We start from the raw sequence: 13,262 nt of genomic DNA, 5'->3' as shown, positions 1-13,262 counted from the left end.
CCGCCTTCCCAGCCGGACAACTGCTCTGCAATCTGTGGCTGGGGAAGTGCTTGGGAGGGCAAGTACTCTAGCTTTGTTGGATTATAGCGAAGTTCTTGGGAGGCCGGCCAGCCGGCTGTTTTGACAGCCGGTAGGCGTGGTTGGAGGCCGTCTTAGCGTTATATAAGTTTGTTGGTCCTTAGCCTTTTTCGTGTGGGCATCCTTTCTGCCTTTGGCTCTTGTCAGTCGGACAGTCGGTTCTCCGAGCTGCGACTTTCGACAAGAGAGGGCTCGGGTGCCGGCACACTACTTGTCTGACTTCAGGTAGAACTTTTAATATAACTTAAGGCGGCCAGTCCCCGGGCCGACTAGTCGAACTCGGTGCCAGACAAAAAATCAAATGTAATAATACATGTATGAGTATGACACTCGTCATTTATAGATAAAGGAGGGCAGTTCCCGAGTGTGCCTCGGGGGGCCCGTTTGTCTCATATTTAATAAAAACGGTAGCATGATACATACTGCTTTCAACTGTAAAGTCTTCTCAGAAGGTTTGCGTTCCATGGTCGCTCCGACTCCTTGCCGGAATCATCTCTCTTGCGTGCTTTTGGTTTTTGTGCGTCGATTAAGTAGTAGGAGTCGTTGCCTAGTGCCTTGCTGATGACGAAAGGGCCTTCCCAAGGGGCCGAGAGCTTGTGCTGGCCGGCTGTTCGCTGGATCAGCCGAAGCACAAGGTCGCCCTCTTGGAAGGATCTTGGCTTGACCTTCCGGTTGTGGTAACGGCGCAAACCCTGCTGGTAGATGGCGGACCGGCTGAGTGCTAACAGCCGGCCTTTTTCCAGCAGGTCGACGCCGTCCTCTCGCGCTTCCTTGGCCTCCGCTTCCGTGTACATGGTGACCCGAGGCGAGTCGAACTCGATGTCAGTTGGGATGACGGCCTCGGCACCATATACAAGGAAGAACGGAGTGAAGCCGGTTGACTTGTTTGGGGTAGTACGCAGACTCCAGAGGACAGCCGGCAGCTCGTCGAGCCAGCAGCCGGCCGAGCGCTCCAGTGGTACGACCAAGCGGGGCTTGATGCCGGAGAGGATGAGGCCGTTTGCCCGCTCGACCTGGCCGTTTGACTGCGGGTGGGCAAGGGACGCTAAGTCCAGTCGGATGCCTTGTGTCGCGCATAAACGTGCCAGTGCTCCTTTGGCAAAGTTTGTGCCGTTGTCGGTGATGATGCTGTGAGGCACGCCATATCGAGTAGTGATGTCGGCAATAAATGTCACGGCAGTCGGCTCGTTCAGCTTCTTGATCGGCTTCGCTTCGATCCACTTGGTAAATTTGTCCACGGCGACAAGCAGATGTGTCAAGCCGCCGCGGGCTGTCTTGAATGGGCCCACCATGTCCAGCCCCCAGACGGCAAAGGGCCAGGTGAGGGGGATGGTCTTGAGTGCGGAAGCCGGCAGGTGTTGTTTGGAACTGAAGACTTGGCATCCTTTGCAGCATTTGACTATTTCTTTGGCATCTTCCAAAGCAGTCGGCCAGAAGAAACCGTGGCGGAAGGCTTTGGCCACAATTGATCTTGAGGCTGCGTGGTGGCCGCATTCGCCTTGGTGGATATCCTTGAGGATTGCTACACCCTTTTCTGGCTCGACGCAACGCTGGAAGACCCCAGTGACGCTACGCTTGACAAGTTCTCTGTTTATTATTGAATATGCTCCGGCTTGGCGTTGCACTAGTCTTATCGAGATCTCATCAGTCAGCAGCTCTCTGTTGACTAGGAAGTTGAGGATGGGCTGGGCCCATGATGGAGCTGTGACTTCTTCTACTGTCAGTACGACCACTGTGACCCGGGCGGGTGGGTTGGGTGGTGGAGAGTTGGAGTCGGCCATCGCTTCTTGTGTCGTTGCAATCCCCGGGCCGATTGCTGCAGTCTCCGGGCCGGGTTCTGAAGTCCCCGAGCCGGGTGCGACTACGGCAGTCCCCGGGCCGCTTGTCGAAGTCCCCGAGCCGCCTGCTGGGTTCCTCCAGTCGGATCCGGCTGCATCGGGGGTGGATGGTACGAAGATAGAGTCCGACTCTGGAGACGGCTTGATGGATGGTGTGAGGAGGCGCTGGAGAGAGACACCGGTTGGTATAGCCTGTCGGGTGGAGCCGACCCGTGCCAGGGCGTCTGCTTGGTCGTTGTCGGCCCGTGGCACGTGATGGAACTCGCACCCTTCAAAGTACCCATTGATCTGCTGGACGAGGAATCGATAGCTCGCCATGTTTGCATCCTTGGCGTCCCAGTCGCCAGATGACTGCTGGACCACCAAGTCTGAGTCGTCATAACACAGGATCCGGCGTATGCCGAGCTCTTTGGCTAGCCGGAGCCCGTGTATGAGCGCCTCGTATTCAGCCACGTTGTTGGAGGCGGCAAAATGGATTTGCAGCGTGTATCTGAGCTTGTCGCCTTTGGGAGAGGTGAGGACGATGCCGGCTCCCAAGCCGGTGCGCATCTTGGACCCATCGAAGTGCATCCGCCAATGAGTAGAGTCGGGAGCCGGCGGTAGTTACTGGGTCTCGGCCCAGTCGACGAGGAAGTCGGCCAATGCTTGGGACTTGATGGCGGTGCGGGGCTGGTAGAAGATTGTGTAAGGTGCAAGCGCAATGGCCCATTTAGCCACCCGGCCGGATGCATCCCGGCTGCCTATGATCTCGGCAAGCGGGGTGGTGCATACGACCGTGATGGGATGCTCTTGAAAGTAGGGCTTCAGCTTCTTGGCGGCGAAGTACACTCCATAACACATCTTTTGGTAGTGTGGGTAGTTTTGCTTTGAGCTGGATAGTACTTCGCTTAGATAATATACCGGCCTCTGGACTAGCTGGGCTCGGCCTTCTTCTGGGCGCTGGACCACGACGACTGTACTGACCACTCGGCTAGTTGCGGCAATGTAGAGGAGCATGGGCTCCTTCTCCGTCGGTGCCGCCAGGACAGGTGGAGTGGTCAGCATCTTCTTCAACTCATGGAAGGCTTGGTTTGCTTTGTCATTCCACTCGAAATGAGTGGATTTCTTCATGAGTCGGTACAGGGGGAGAGCCTTCTCTCCTAGCTGGCTGATAAAGCGGTTTAGGGAGGCCAGGCACCTAGTGAACTTCTGTACGTCTCGCAACTTGGTGGGAATCTCCATTCTCTCAATGGCCTTGATCTTCACAGGGTTGCACTCAATGCCGCGTTCGGAGACCAGTAAGCCTAGAAGCTGGCCGGCTGGTACTCCGAACACGCATTTCTCGGGGTTGAGCTTGATCTGGAATCGGCGCAAGTTGGCAAATGTTTCTTTGAGGTCTTCCAGCAGGGTCCCGCGCTTTTCTGTCTTCACCACAATATCGTCTACGTAGACGTGGGCATTTCTGCCGAGTTGCTTGAGGAGGCATTTCTGCATGCAACGCTGAAAAGTGGCACCGGCATTCCTCAAGCCGAATGTCGTAGTCAGGTAATAGAAAGCTCCGAATGGTGTGATGAAGGCGGTCTTCAGGCGGTCTGCTGGGTCCAACTTAATCTGGTGATATTCTGAGTAGGCATCCAAGAAATTCTACAGCTGCATCCGGCTGTGGAGTCTATTACTTGATCAATCCGTGGCAGAGCAAACGGATCTTTGGGGCAGGCCTTGTTGAGGCTAGTGTAGTCTATACACATACGCCATTTGATGTTCTTCTTCAACACCAAGACTGGGTTGGCAAGCCACTTTGGGAAAAACACTTCCATAATAAAGCCGGCGGCAAGGAGCCTGGCTATCTCTTCTCCTACGATTCTTCTTTTCTCTTCGGACAGTCGGCGGAGAGGCTGCTTGACCGGCTTTGCGTCCGCTCGGACGTGTAACTTGTGCTCGGCGAAATCCTTCGGAACACCCGGCATGTCCTTTGAGGACCATGCAAAGATGTCTCGATTCTCACGGAGGAAGTCGACGAGCTCGCCTTCCTATTTACTGTCCAGGTTTGCACCAATGACTGCAAACCTCTCTGGGTTCTCCGGGTCCAGAGGTATTTTCTTCGTCTCCTTGACCGACTGGAAGGAGCCCTGCACATCATATTCCTTGGGGTTGGGGGACAAAGCCGGCTGCTTGCCGGCCATGGCCACAACTCGCTCCAGCATCTTCTTCTCTTCTGCCACTACGAGGGATTCGGCCAGCCGGCTGCTGGCTGCAGCGCACTCGATGTACTTTTTGTAGTCGCCGGCTACAGTGATGATCCCCTTTGAGCTCGGCATCTTCATCTTCAGGTAGGCGTAGTGGGGCACAAACATGAACTTGGCCAGAGCAGGTCGGCCAAGCAAGGCGTGGTAAGGGCTTTTCAGATCCACTACCTCGAACCAGATTGCTTCTCGGCGAAAGTGATCCTTGTCTCCGAAGAGAACATCCATCTTGATCTTGCCGATCGGGGAACAGGACAGGCCGGGTACGATGCCATGGAAAACGGTCCGGCTTGGCATGAGCTGCTTCGCCTTGAGGTTCAACTTCTCCATGGTGTCGCGGTACAGTATGTTGATACTGCTTCCGCCATCAATCAGAACGCGGGAGAATCGGGCAGCCCGCCTCTCTGTTGCGAGGGTGACATCCAACACCAATGCGTAGGAGCCAGGGGACGGCATCACCCCTGGGTGATCGGCCCGGCTCCAATTGATAGGCCTTTCGGACCAATGCATGAACTCGGGGCTGCTGGAGGCGACTGCGTTGACCTCTTGGTGCTGTCGGCGCCGGCTGCGCTTGTCTTCAACCTGGCTCGTGAAGACGACGTAGGCGGCGTGCTCATCAGGGAACTCATCTTGAATGGCTGCGACTGCTGGTCGAGCAGCCGGCTGCTGGGGGGCTGGAGGCGGCGGGCCGGGAGGCGGAGGCGGCACCAGCCCCTCGCCCTTGGAGATCCGGGTGAGCCAGTGGCACTTTCGGGTCGTGTGGTTGGATGGCTTCGCGCCGCTGTGGAACTTGCAGGGGGCATCGAGAGTCTGCTCGTAGGAGAAGGCCGGCTGCCAAGCCGGCCTGCCGCCCTTCTTCTTGGGAGCGCGCCGCTCTTCGGGCTACTCGTCTTCGACTGTGGCCATCTGCCGACTGGTGGAAGGCGACATAGGGGCCTTGTGCTTGTGGTCGTTCTGGTAGGGGCGCCGGTTGGAGTCGCCAGCCGGCGTCTTAGGAGCCGGAGCGAGCACCTTCCTAGAGGCGTCCACTCGGAGCTCGGTCTTTATCGAGGAGTCGGCTGTGGCGTACTTGTCCGCAATGACCAGCAGTTCGTCGAGGGTAGCCGGCTCATCGCAGAGGAGTCGGTGCTTGAGGACGGTGCCCTCTCGGCACCCGACGGTGAAGTACTCGATAGCTTGAACCTCGTGCACCCCCTCGCAGGAGTTGCGGAGCTCGGCCCACCGCATGAGGTAGTCGCGGGTCGACTCGCTGGGCCCTTGGACGCATAGGGAGAGCTGGCGGGGCTTGGGAGGCCGCTTGTACGTGCTGGTGAAGTTGCGGACGAAGACTTCCGTGAAGTCCAGCCAGTTGTTGACGCTGTAGGGCTTGAGGCTGTTGAGCCAGGTGCGTGCCGTGCCTTGCAGCATGAGAGGGACGTACTTCACGGCTACGCGCCTGTTGCCGTTCGTTATACTGACGACGGTAGAGTAGTCGATGAGCCAATCTTCCGGCTTCACAGAGCCGTTGTACTTGGACGTGTCTCTGGGGAGCGAGAACCCTTTGGGGAAGGGCTCGTCGCGGATGCGGGGGCCAAAGCATGGCGGGCCGACATCGTCTTCTTCTAGCTCCAGGGATCGAGCTAGGCGGTCGATCCGGTGGCGGGCGTCGTTCTCGTCGACTCCCTCGCGGCGGCCTAGTCGGCCACCGAGAGTCGGATGCGTGACAGGCGGCTGGGTGGGACATCTCTTTCCACGAGGCGGGGGAGGAGGCGGATTGCCCTGGCGCTCCACCGCCCGAGAGCGGCCTTCCGCGCCGCGCTCGATGGTGATTCGACTCCGGCTGCGGCTAGCAGCCGACTCCTTGTCCTTCCTTGCGCGGGCGCCGCTCGCAGTCGGCGACCGGGATGTCGCGGCGTGCTCTCGGCGCGGGGGAGGACTCTCAGCGCGGGCGCCGGCTTCATGCCGTTCTGCGGCCGCATCGATCAGCTGCTGGATACGTCTTGTCATGTAGGGGAGCTCATCAGCCCCCAGCCCGTTCAGCTCTTCTGCTGCCGCCTGAGCGGCTCGCAGATTCTCGAGCGGTGTGGCGTAGACCGGGCGGTCCGCCCCCAGCATGCTGGCGATGGCCGCGTCGTGCTTCTTGACGAGGCTGACTCGGCTCGGCCCGCCGTGAGGCGGCGTACCAAAAGCGGAGCGGTCGACTTCGCGCTGGTGGGCCTCAGTGAGGCGTCTCATGGAGGCTATCTTCTGGCTCTCGGCGATGAGGGCGAGACGACGTGCCTCCAGGGTCTCGGCGTCGGCATCGGCCGGGATGGGGACGGATAGGTCATGCATCGCCGCTTGTAGTGCGTCGTGGGCGCTCTCGCCCGAGTCGGCGACGTGGCTGATGACCAGCACCTCAGTGACAGCGCTGCTGCCGCTGTCAGCTCGAGGGAGAGGGTCGTCGAAGACTACCACGTCGGAGGGGTAGGCGTCGAACGATGCCGTGTCGGAGTCGACAAGCATCAGGTCGGTGGAGCCGACCGACTCCAAGTCTACAGCAAGCTCGCTGAAGACGTGAAGCTGGTCGAGGAGGCTGATGAGGCGGCTCTCGGGGTAGTCCGTGCCCGCGTCGGACGCGGGCTCGTCGGAGATGCGAGTCTCGCCAAGAAGATCGGTGAGGCAGCTTGCCGCGCACGCGTCGTCGACGCCTTGCAGCGCGTCGGGGCAAGCGCCGTCGGGCATAGCAGGCAGGCTGCGCTCGCGGGGGAAAAAAGGGTTCCCGTCCAGAACAGGTCTCCGGACGACGGTGCACCTGGCCCCACGGTGGGCGCCAAATGTCGGGTGGTAGGTACGACATATGCCAACGGATGGCTTATCATAGTGGGAGCCAGTAAAACGTCGTCGGTGCCTGGAAACGGGATGAGGCGAAGACATGCACGCCGGCGAATCTTACCCAGGTTCGGGGCTCTCCGTGAAGATAACACCCCTAGTCCTGCTCTGCGGGGTCTCCGCATGATCACTAGACCAATACAAGTAGCTACAAGCGCTCCTTGAGCTGTTTGGCTAGAGGAAGAAGAAGGGCAAGGCTAGCTCTCCTTTTCCCTCTATGTGGTGTGTGGAATTCTCTTCGATCCCCCTTTGCATGGGTGCCCCGGGGGGTTTACGTAGGCCTACCCCCCAGGGGTACGATGGTAATCCGGCTGGGCGCGGGTCCCAGCCGTCAGTGTCTATACTCGCCGGCTTCTTCGCCGGTCATTGGGGCCCGCCGACTGGCAGGCCGGCCCCACCGCTTGTGGGCTTTATCGGCGGCTGGTTACTGTCGCCTCGCCTCTGATGACGAGGGCTTTGTCGAGGTAAGCGTGGCTACAGTGTCACCGCCTTGCGAGCTTTCACTGTAGCCTTACCTCGTCTTGTCTTCTTAATGGGGCGCATGTTTCGAGAGCGGGAGGTAGCCGGCTATTGGGAGCCGGCCACATCCCTGGCCGACTAGAGGAGGCCAGGCCGCCTTCAGATGTCTCTCTAGCAAAGGGGCCCGCCGCCCACGGGCCGTACTGGCACCTGTCGTGGGTGACATCGAGGCCAACATGGCTACAGTGCCTCGCCGGACGGGGGATGGCTGGCCCGTACGGCGCCCTGTGGCCATGCCTGTTCCGGGATTCGGGGGTAGTGGGCTGTACTGTGGCCACACCCCATCCTATCGCCGCTATGTGGGTACAGTCTTGGTGGGTGCAGTCTTAGCCGGCTTCTGGGAGCCGGCTTTCTTCGTGGTCGGCTTCTGGGAGTCGGTCCTTTTGGGGCCGGCTTCCTGAAGTCGGCTATCTTGTATCTTTCTTGGAGGAGGTTTTTGAGGCTGGGTCGCCTTCTGGGAGTCGGCCCTCGGCCGGAGGAAGGCGGACCTATGCTTTGTATGTTTAAAGGCTTGAATGGCCTGATAATTTTTTTTAGGAGCCAGGAAGAGTCGGTTAGGCTACCCGTGGCTATTTACTCCGACAACGCACTTGACTTTAATTCACAGATATGAAAGGTAATAGAAGAAGAGGAGAAAGGAAAGATTGAGAGAGAGATTAACTAAGTACTCACTCCGTTTTAAAATAAGTGTCGTGAATAGTATATTTTAGTTTGAGAGTACTTGTACTATTTTTATTCAAGACATTGAAATGTTTTATTATCCTGACCTCTGCATGTTAGATACATATAAACAAATTTATCACATTGTTTATTAAAAAGAGATCAAACTTTTTTACAAAGGGAAAGTGAAAGATCAAACTTTGACATTGCCCAAAGGAGGAAAATTTAAACACATGGACCAAATAGGATGGTCATGCCAGCTAAACGTTCTTATACTCCAAACTCTATCACTTGCGGCATCCAAATCCAAAACACTAATAATAATAAACTTGAGATTGAGTTCTTCACGCCAAAGCTTGGTTGGCTCCTTGTACTGCGGCTTTAGTAATACTGTCCATATCATAGCTAATTGGTAGACACCTGCATATAAGAATACACTTTCTTTTATCAAAAGACGATAACGTTTGTACTCTCTATACGATGATTAATCGGTGAGATTTACCTGATCTGATTGAGGCGGTGAACAGCACAATCACGCACGACGAACACCTGGTACACTGGGATCACCGGCTGGTACACTATGACCGGTGCTACTGGCACCAGGAACACCGGAGCAGGGCGCGCCAGACTCCTCTGCATTGCCGCGTTGGGGGCGACATCTTGGGTCGCACAGGTGCTTCCGGCAGTCTTCGACGAAGACGTTGTGTCGTCCCCCGTCGACGGCGGCGACAGGGTGCTCTGGCAGTTGTCGTCGTAGTCGAAGACGTTGTGTCGTGCCCCGTCGACGGCGGCGACAGGGAAGGCGCTGATACGCTCCGATGGATGAGGGCCGGAGAGAGGAGCTCCGACGTGCCGTCCGGCAACTTTGCGGACAGCGAAGGCGCCGACGCACTTCGCCGTTTGAGCGAGGACAGAGACACCGGCGCCTCGGTGGGCGCCGCGACCAGCGTGCTTGGAGCGGGAGTGAAGAGCGCCTCGGGGAGCGGCGGCCGCCCATCCACGCGGACCACGAAGACCCGGACTTGGGGGACGTCCGCTGGGTTTGCGCGGAGCAGTTTGATATGCATGTCCCGGTATAGCACCCAGTCTAGCAGGTCCCGGACGTCGCCAGCGGTCACCACATCGTGGAGCGCGTCCAGGGGCTTGCCGGGGCGGACGTACTGGATAGCGATGTTGAAGCAGCCCACGGCCGTGGCTAGCCGGTCGCGGAGCTCCTGCAGCGAGATGGACTGGCTGACACTCACGACCTGGTGCTCGCCGCCGATGTACTGCGGTCCGCCGCCTTCGGAGAAGCGCTGGAGCTTCCCGCCGTAGCTTACCATCAACTTCCTGTGGCCGTATCGGGATTGTTCGGTCGCCATGGCGCAGATGTTGCCGAGCGAGTTTCGAACTTCCAATCCAGGTAGTGCGAGGGAGAGGGACCGAGCTGTATCCCTTCCACGTTTTCATCGTTATACCAGACAGCCGGTCTGTTGAACGGGCTTGCATTGAACTCGGGCCACTTATCCGAAGCGGACACATGCAGGGTGGTACTTCGTCGTAGAAGAATACAACGTGTGGCAAGAGGCTACGGCGGATACGTGCAGGGTGGTACTCAGTCGTGGAAGAATACAACTTGTGGCAAGAGGCTACGGCGGATACGTGCAGGGTGGTACTCAGCCATGGAAGGATAGTACAACGTGTGGTAAGAGGCTATGTACGCGTGTGAGCTGGCCGATTTTTAAAGGACGCTCGTAACTGGCGAACGATCGTCAGGCAGGGTGGCACACGCGAACGTTTTAGGTGACAATTTTAGTTCTGAGGGGGTGGCAATTTCTTCACAGCGACATGGCAATTTCTTCAGAGAAGACATTTTTGTTTAAACTGCCGCCGTTTGATTTTTCTTCACAACTAAAACTGCCATCAAATGACATTCGCTTGCCACTCCTTTCTCGGCAAACGTCAGCCAGGTAACATTACCGTCTCTAAAATCTTGTGTACGAGTGGTGTTTTGGATGTTAATTAACTGCAGTCAAGGAATTCTTGATAATACCCTAGTTACTTTTGAGTGTATTCATCATGGAAATGACCTTTCAGTGAGCTACTGTGCTTATAAACTGGATTTATCAAAAGCTTATGAAGGGTAGACTGGAACTTCTTGAGGCAAATTATGGAAAAGCTTATGAAGGGGCATGATGATTACTGATAATTGTTGGTTCTAATGCATCACTAGGATGCAAACAACATGATAAAATTGCATCTAGATCACCCAAGATAACATGAACAGGGATGGGTTTAGGGATCCTTTACGTGTCACAGAGGTCGACATGATCGCTTGCTCGTTGCAGGCGAGATTGATGGACGATGTAGAGGTTGTGGCCTGGACGTCCTGATCCCCTCAGGACGCCACCGGCACTGGCCTGGGACGGCGGCGGCGGCTGGAGTAGGTCCTCCCGTTGCTGCAGCACCCCCAAGATCGGATAGGGTTTTTGAGATATAGGGAGGAGAGTGAACCTGACGTGAATGTATGAATCGCGTAGGGGGCAGCTCTCTCCCGTATCCCTCTATACAGCGTTGTGCAACAGGTGACCTAAACCATAAGTTGGTTTGGATGCCCCTGATCAGGGCGCATCAGTTGGAGATGAGGGGCACGTACGTTGGTGCGTGTCCTATCTCTTAACGTTATTCTTTGTCCCTTTTTTTCCTGTTAGGCTAATAGATCTAACTGCAGGTTTAGCCGTCAGATCAATACCAACATTCTCCCCCTTGATCGTTAGGCTTAACTACAATCGCCCATTCTCCATAGGAATGATGTACCAAAATGAGGTGTTTCAACAACTCAAACGCTGTAGAACCTCAACACTTATGGCACACCCGCCTATTTCGAAATGGATAAAATTTTATTTATTGGGAGTGGTTTATTTTAATGGTCCTCTTATTCCAGAAGCATAAGGCTTCCGGCAATCCCATGCCGGCAACATGCTCACGAAAAATACTGGGTGGCAAGCCTTTAGTTAGCGGATCCGCAAGCATATGCTTCGTTCTTATATGTTTAACATTAATTGTTTGATCCTGGATTCTATCTTTCACAACACGATACTTGATGTCCATGTGTTTGGCAGCATCACTTGACCTTTTGTTACTCGTATAGAAAACCGCGAGTTCATTATCGCAGTATAATAAAATTGGTTTAGATATGCTGTCAACCAATTTAAGCCCGGGAATAAAATTCTTTAGCCATACAGCCTGCCCGGTGGCCTCAAAACATGCTAAAAATTCTGCTTGCATCGTAGATCCAGTAGTTAACATTTGTTTGGAGCTTTTCCACGATATGGCTCCTCCCGCGAGTGTGAATATATAACCTGACGTGGATCTTGTACTATCCACACACCCGGCAAAATCAGAGTCTGAATAACCAACAATTTCTAGGTTATTAGTTCTTTTGTACGTAAGCATGAAATCCTTAGTTCCTTGCATATAACGCAAGAATTTCTTTGCGGCCTTCCAGTGGTCCTGTCCTGGATTTGATTGGTATCTGCCAAGCATCCCAGTTACAAAACATAAATCTGGGCGTGTACAGACTTGAGAATACGTGATGCTTCCGACAGCTGAAGCATAAGGAACCGACTTCATCTGATCAATTTCATACTGGTTCCTCAGACATTGAAATGTCCCAAACTTATCACCCTTAACTACAGGAGCAGGTGAGGGTGAGCACTTATGCATATTGAATTTCTTCAGCACTCTCTCAAAGTATGCCTTTTGAGATAGTCCTAACGTTTCTCTAGACCTATCTCGATGAATCTCGATGCCGAGGACATATGAGGCTTCACCAAGATTTTTCACATCAAAACTGGATGATAGAAAATTCTGGGTCTCATGCAGCGTATCCTTATCGCTACATGCCAACAATATGTCATCAACATATATGACTAAAATTGTAAACCTACTGCCTTTAAACTTAACATATATGTAGTTGTCCCCAATATTTTCGGTGAAACCAAAAGTTTTGATAATTTTATCAAACTTGAGGTACCACTCTCTTGAAGCTTGCTTTAAGCCATAAATTGATTTCTTTAGACGACATGCTAAATGTTCCTTCCCTTGCACAACAAAGTCTTCCGGCTGAGCCATGTAAAAGTTTTCTTTCAGGTCACCATTTAGAAATGCCGTTTTAACATCCATTTGGTGTAGTTCTAGGTCGTAATGAGCTACTAATGCCATTATGATTCCGAAAGAATCCTTAGTTGACACAGGAGAGAAGGTTTGCTTATAGTCAATTCCTTCTCTCTGTGTATACCCTTTTGCCACTAGCCTTGCTTTGAACCGTTCGACATTCCCTTTGGAGTCATACTTGGTTTTGTAGACCCACTTGCAGCCTACTTTCTTAGCTCCATCGGGAACTTCTACTAAGTCCCAAATGTCGTTTGAGGCCATAGATTTCAACTCGTCTTTCATGGCAACCAACCACTTGGACGAATTTTCACTTTTAATGGCTTCCTTATAAGAGGTTGGATCCTCCACCTTTCCCATATCATTCATATCTTCAATCATGAAAGTGACATAATCATCTGATATGGCTTTCTTCCTCTCACGCCGCGGTCTACCCATGGGAGGAGGTGGTGGTGGTACAACATCATTTTGAGGATCATTATTTTCCTGGGGGTCCTCATTTGTGTCTGGATTTTCATTATTACTTTCCGGATCACCATTTGACAGAGAAACTGAACTGTGAGTTTCAGGATCTTTAGATGTCACATTTCTTCGTATTGGAGAAACAATCTCTTGGATAATCAGGGATGGTGCACAAACCCGCTTCTCCTCAAGATCGATCTCCCTTAAATTTGTGACCTTATTATCCTAAAAAAATACTGCTTGTCTAGTCTCCACAAACTTGGTGGTGTGACTTGGACAATAAAAACGATACCCCTTTACCCTATGAGGGTATCCAACGAAAAAATAACTAACTGTTTTTGGATCCAATTTCTTAAGTTGTGGATTGAAAACTTTAGCTTCAGCAGGGCAACCCCACACCCGTAAGTAATTCAAGCTCGGTTTCTTTCCCTCCCACATCTCGTAAGGTGTTGCTACTTCTTGAGCTTGCGTTGGTTTTTCC

The 13,262-nt window shown here is 54.0% G+C and overlaps 1 protein-coding gene across 1 annotated transcript; it reads right to left on the bottom strand.

The window, feature by feature from the left end:
• Positions 1-8,452: 8,452 nt before the first annotated feature.
• On the bottom strand, positions 8,453-10,086 carry LOC123049297 (uncharacterized). The gene is made up of 2 exons (XM_044472236.1): positions 8,670-10,086; positions 8,453-8,587 (listed from the first exon to the last, which is right to left on the bottom strand). The coding sequence occupies exon 1, from the start codon at positions 9,526-9,528 to the stop codon at positions 8,758-8,760; it is 771 nt and encodes a 256-aa protein (XP_044328171.1). The 5' UTR covers positions 9,529-10,086; the 3' UTR covers positions 8,453-8,587; positions 8,670-8,757.
• Between the last annotated feature and the right edge of the window lie 3,176 nt (positions 10,087-13,262).

The sequence above is a fragment of the Triticum aestivum genome, chromosome 2D, assembly GCF_018294505.1.
Source record: "Triticum aestivum cultivar Chinese Spring chromosome 2D, IWGSC CS RefSeq v2.1, whole genome shotgun sequence".
Lineage (NCBI taxonomy): Eukaryota > Viridiplantae > Streptophyta > Magnoliopsida > Poales > Poaceae > Triticum > Triticum aestivum.
Note: the sequence above shows the minus strand (reverse complement) of the source record. Positions and strands in the feature narration are given on the sequence as shown.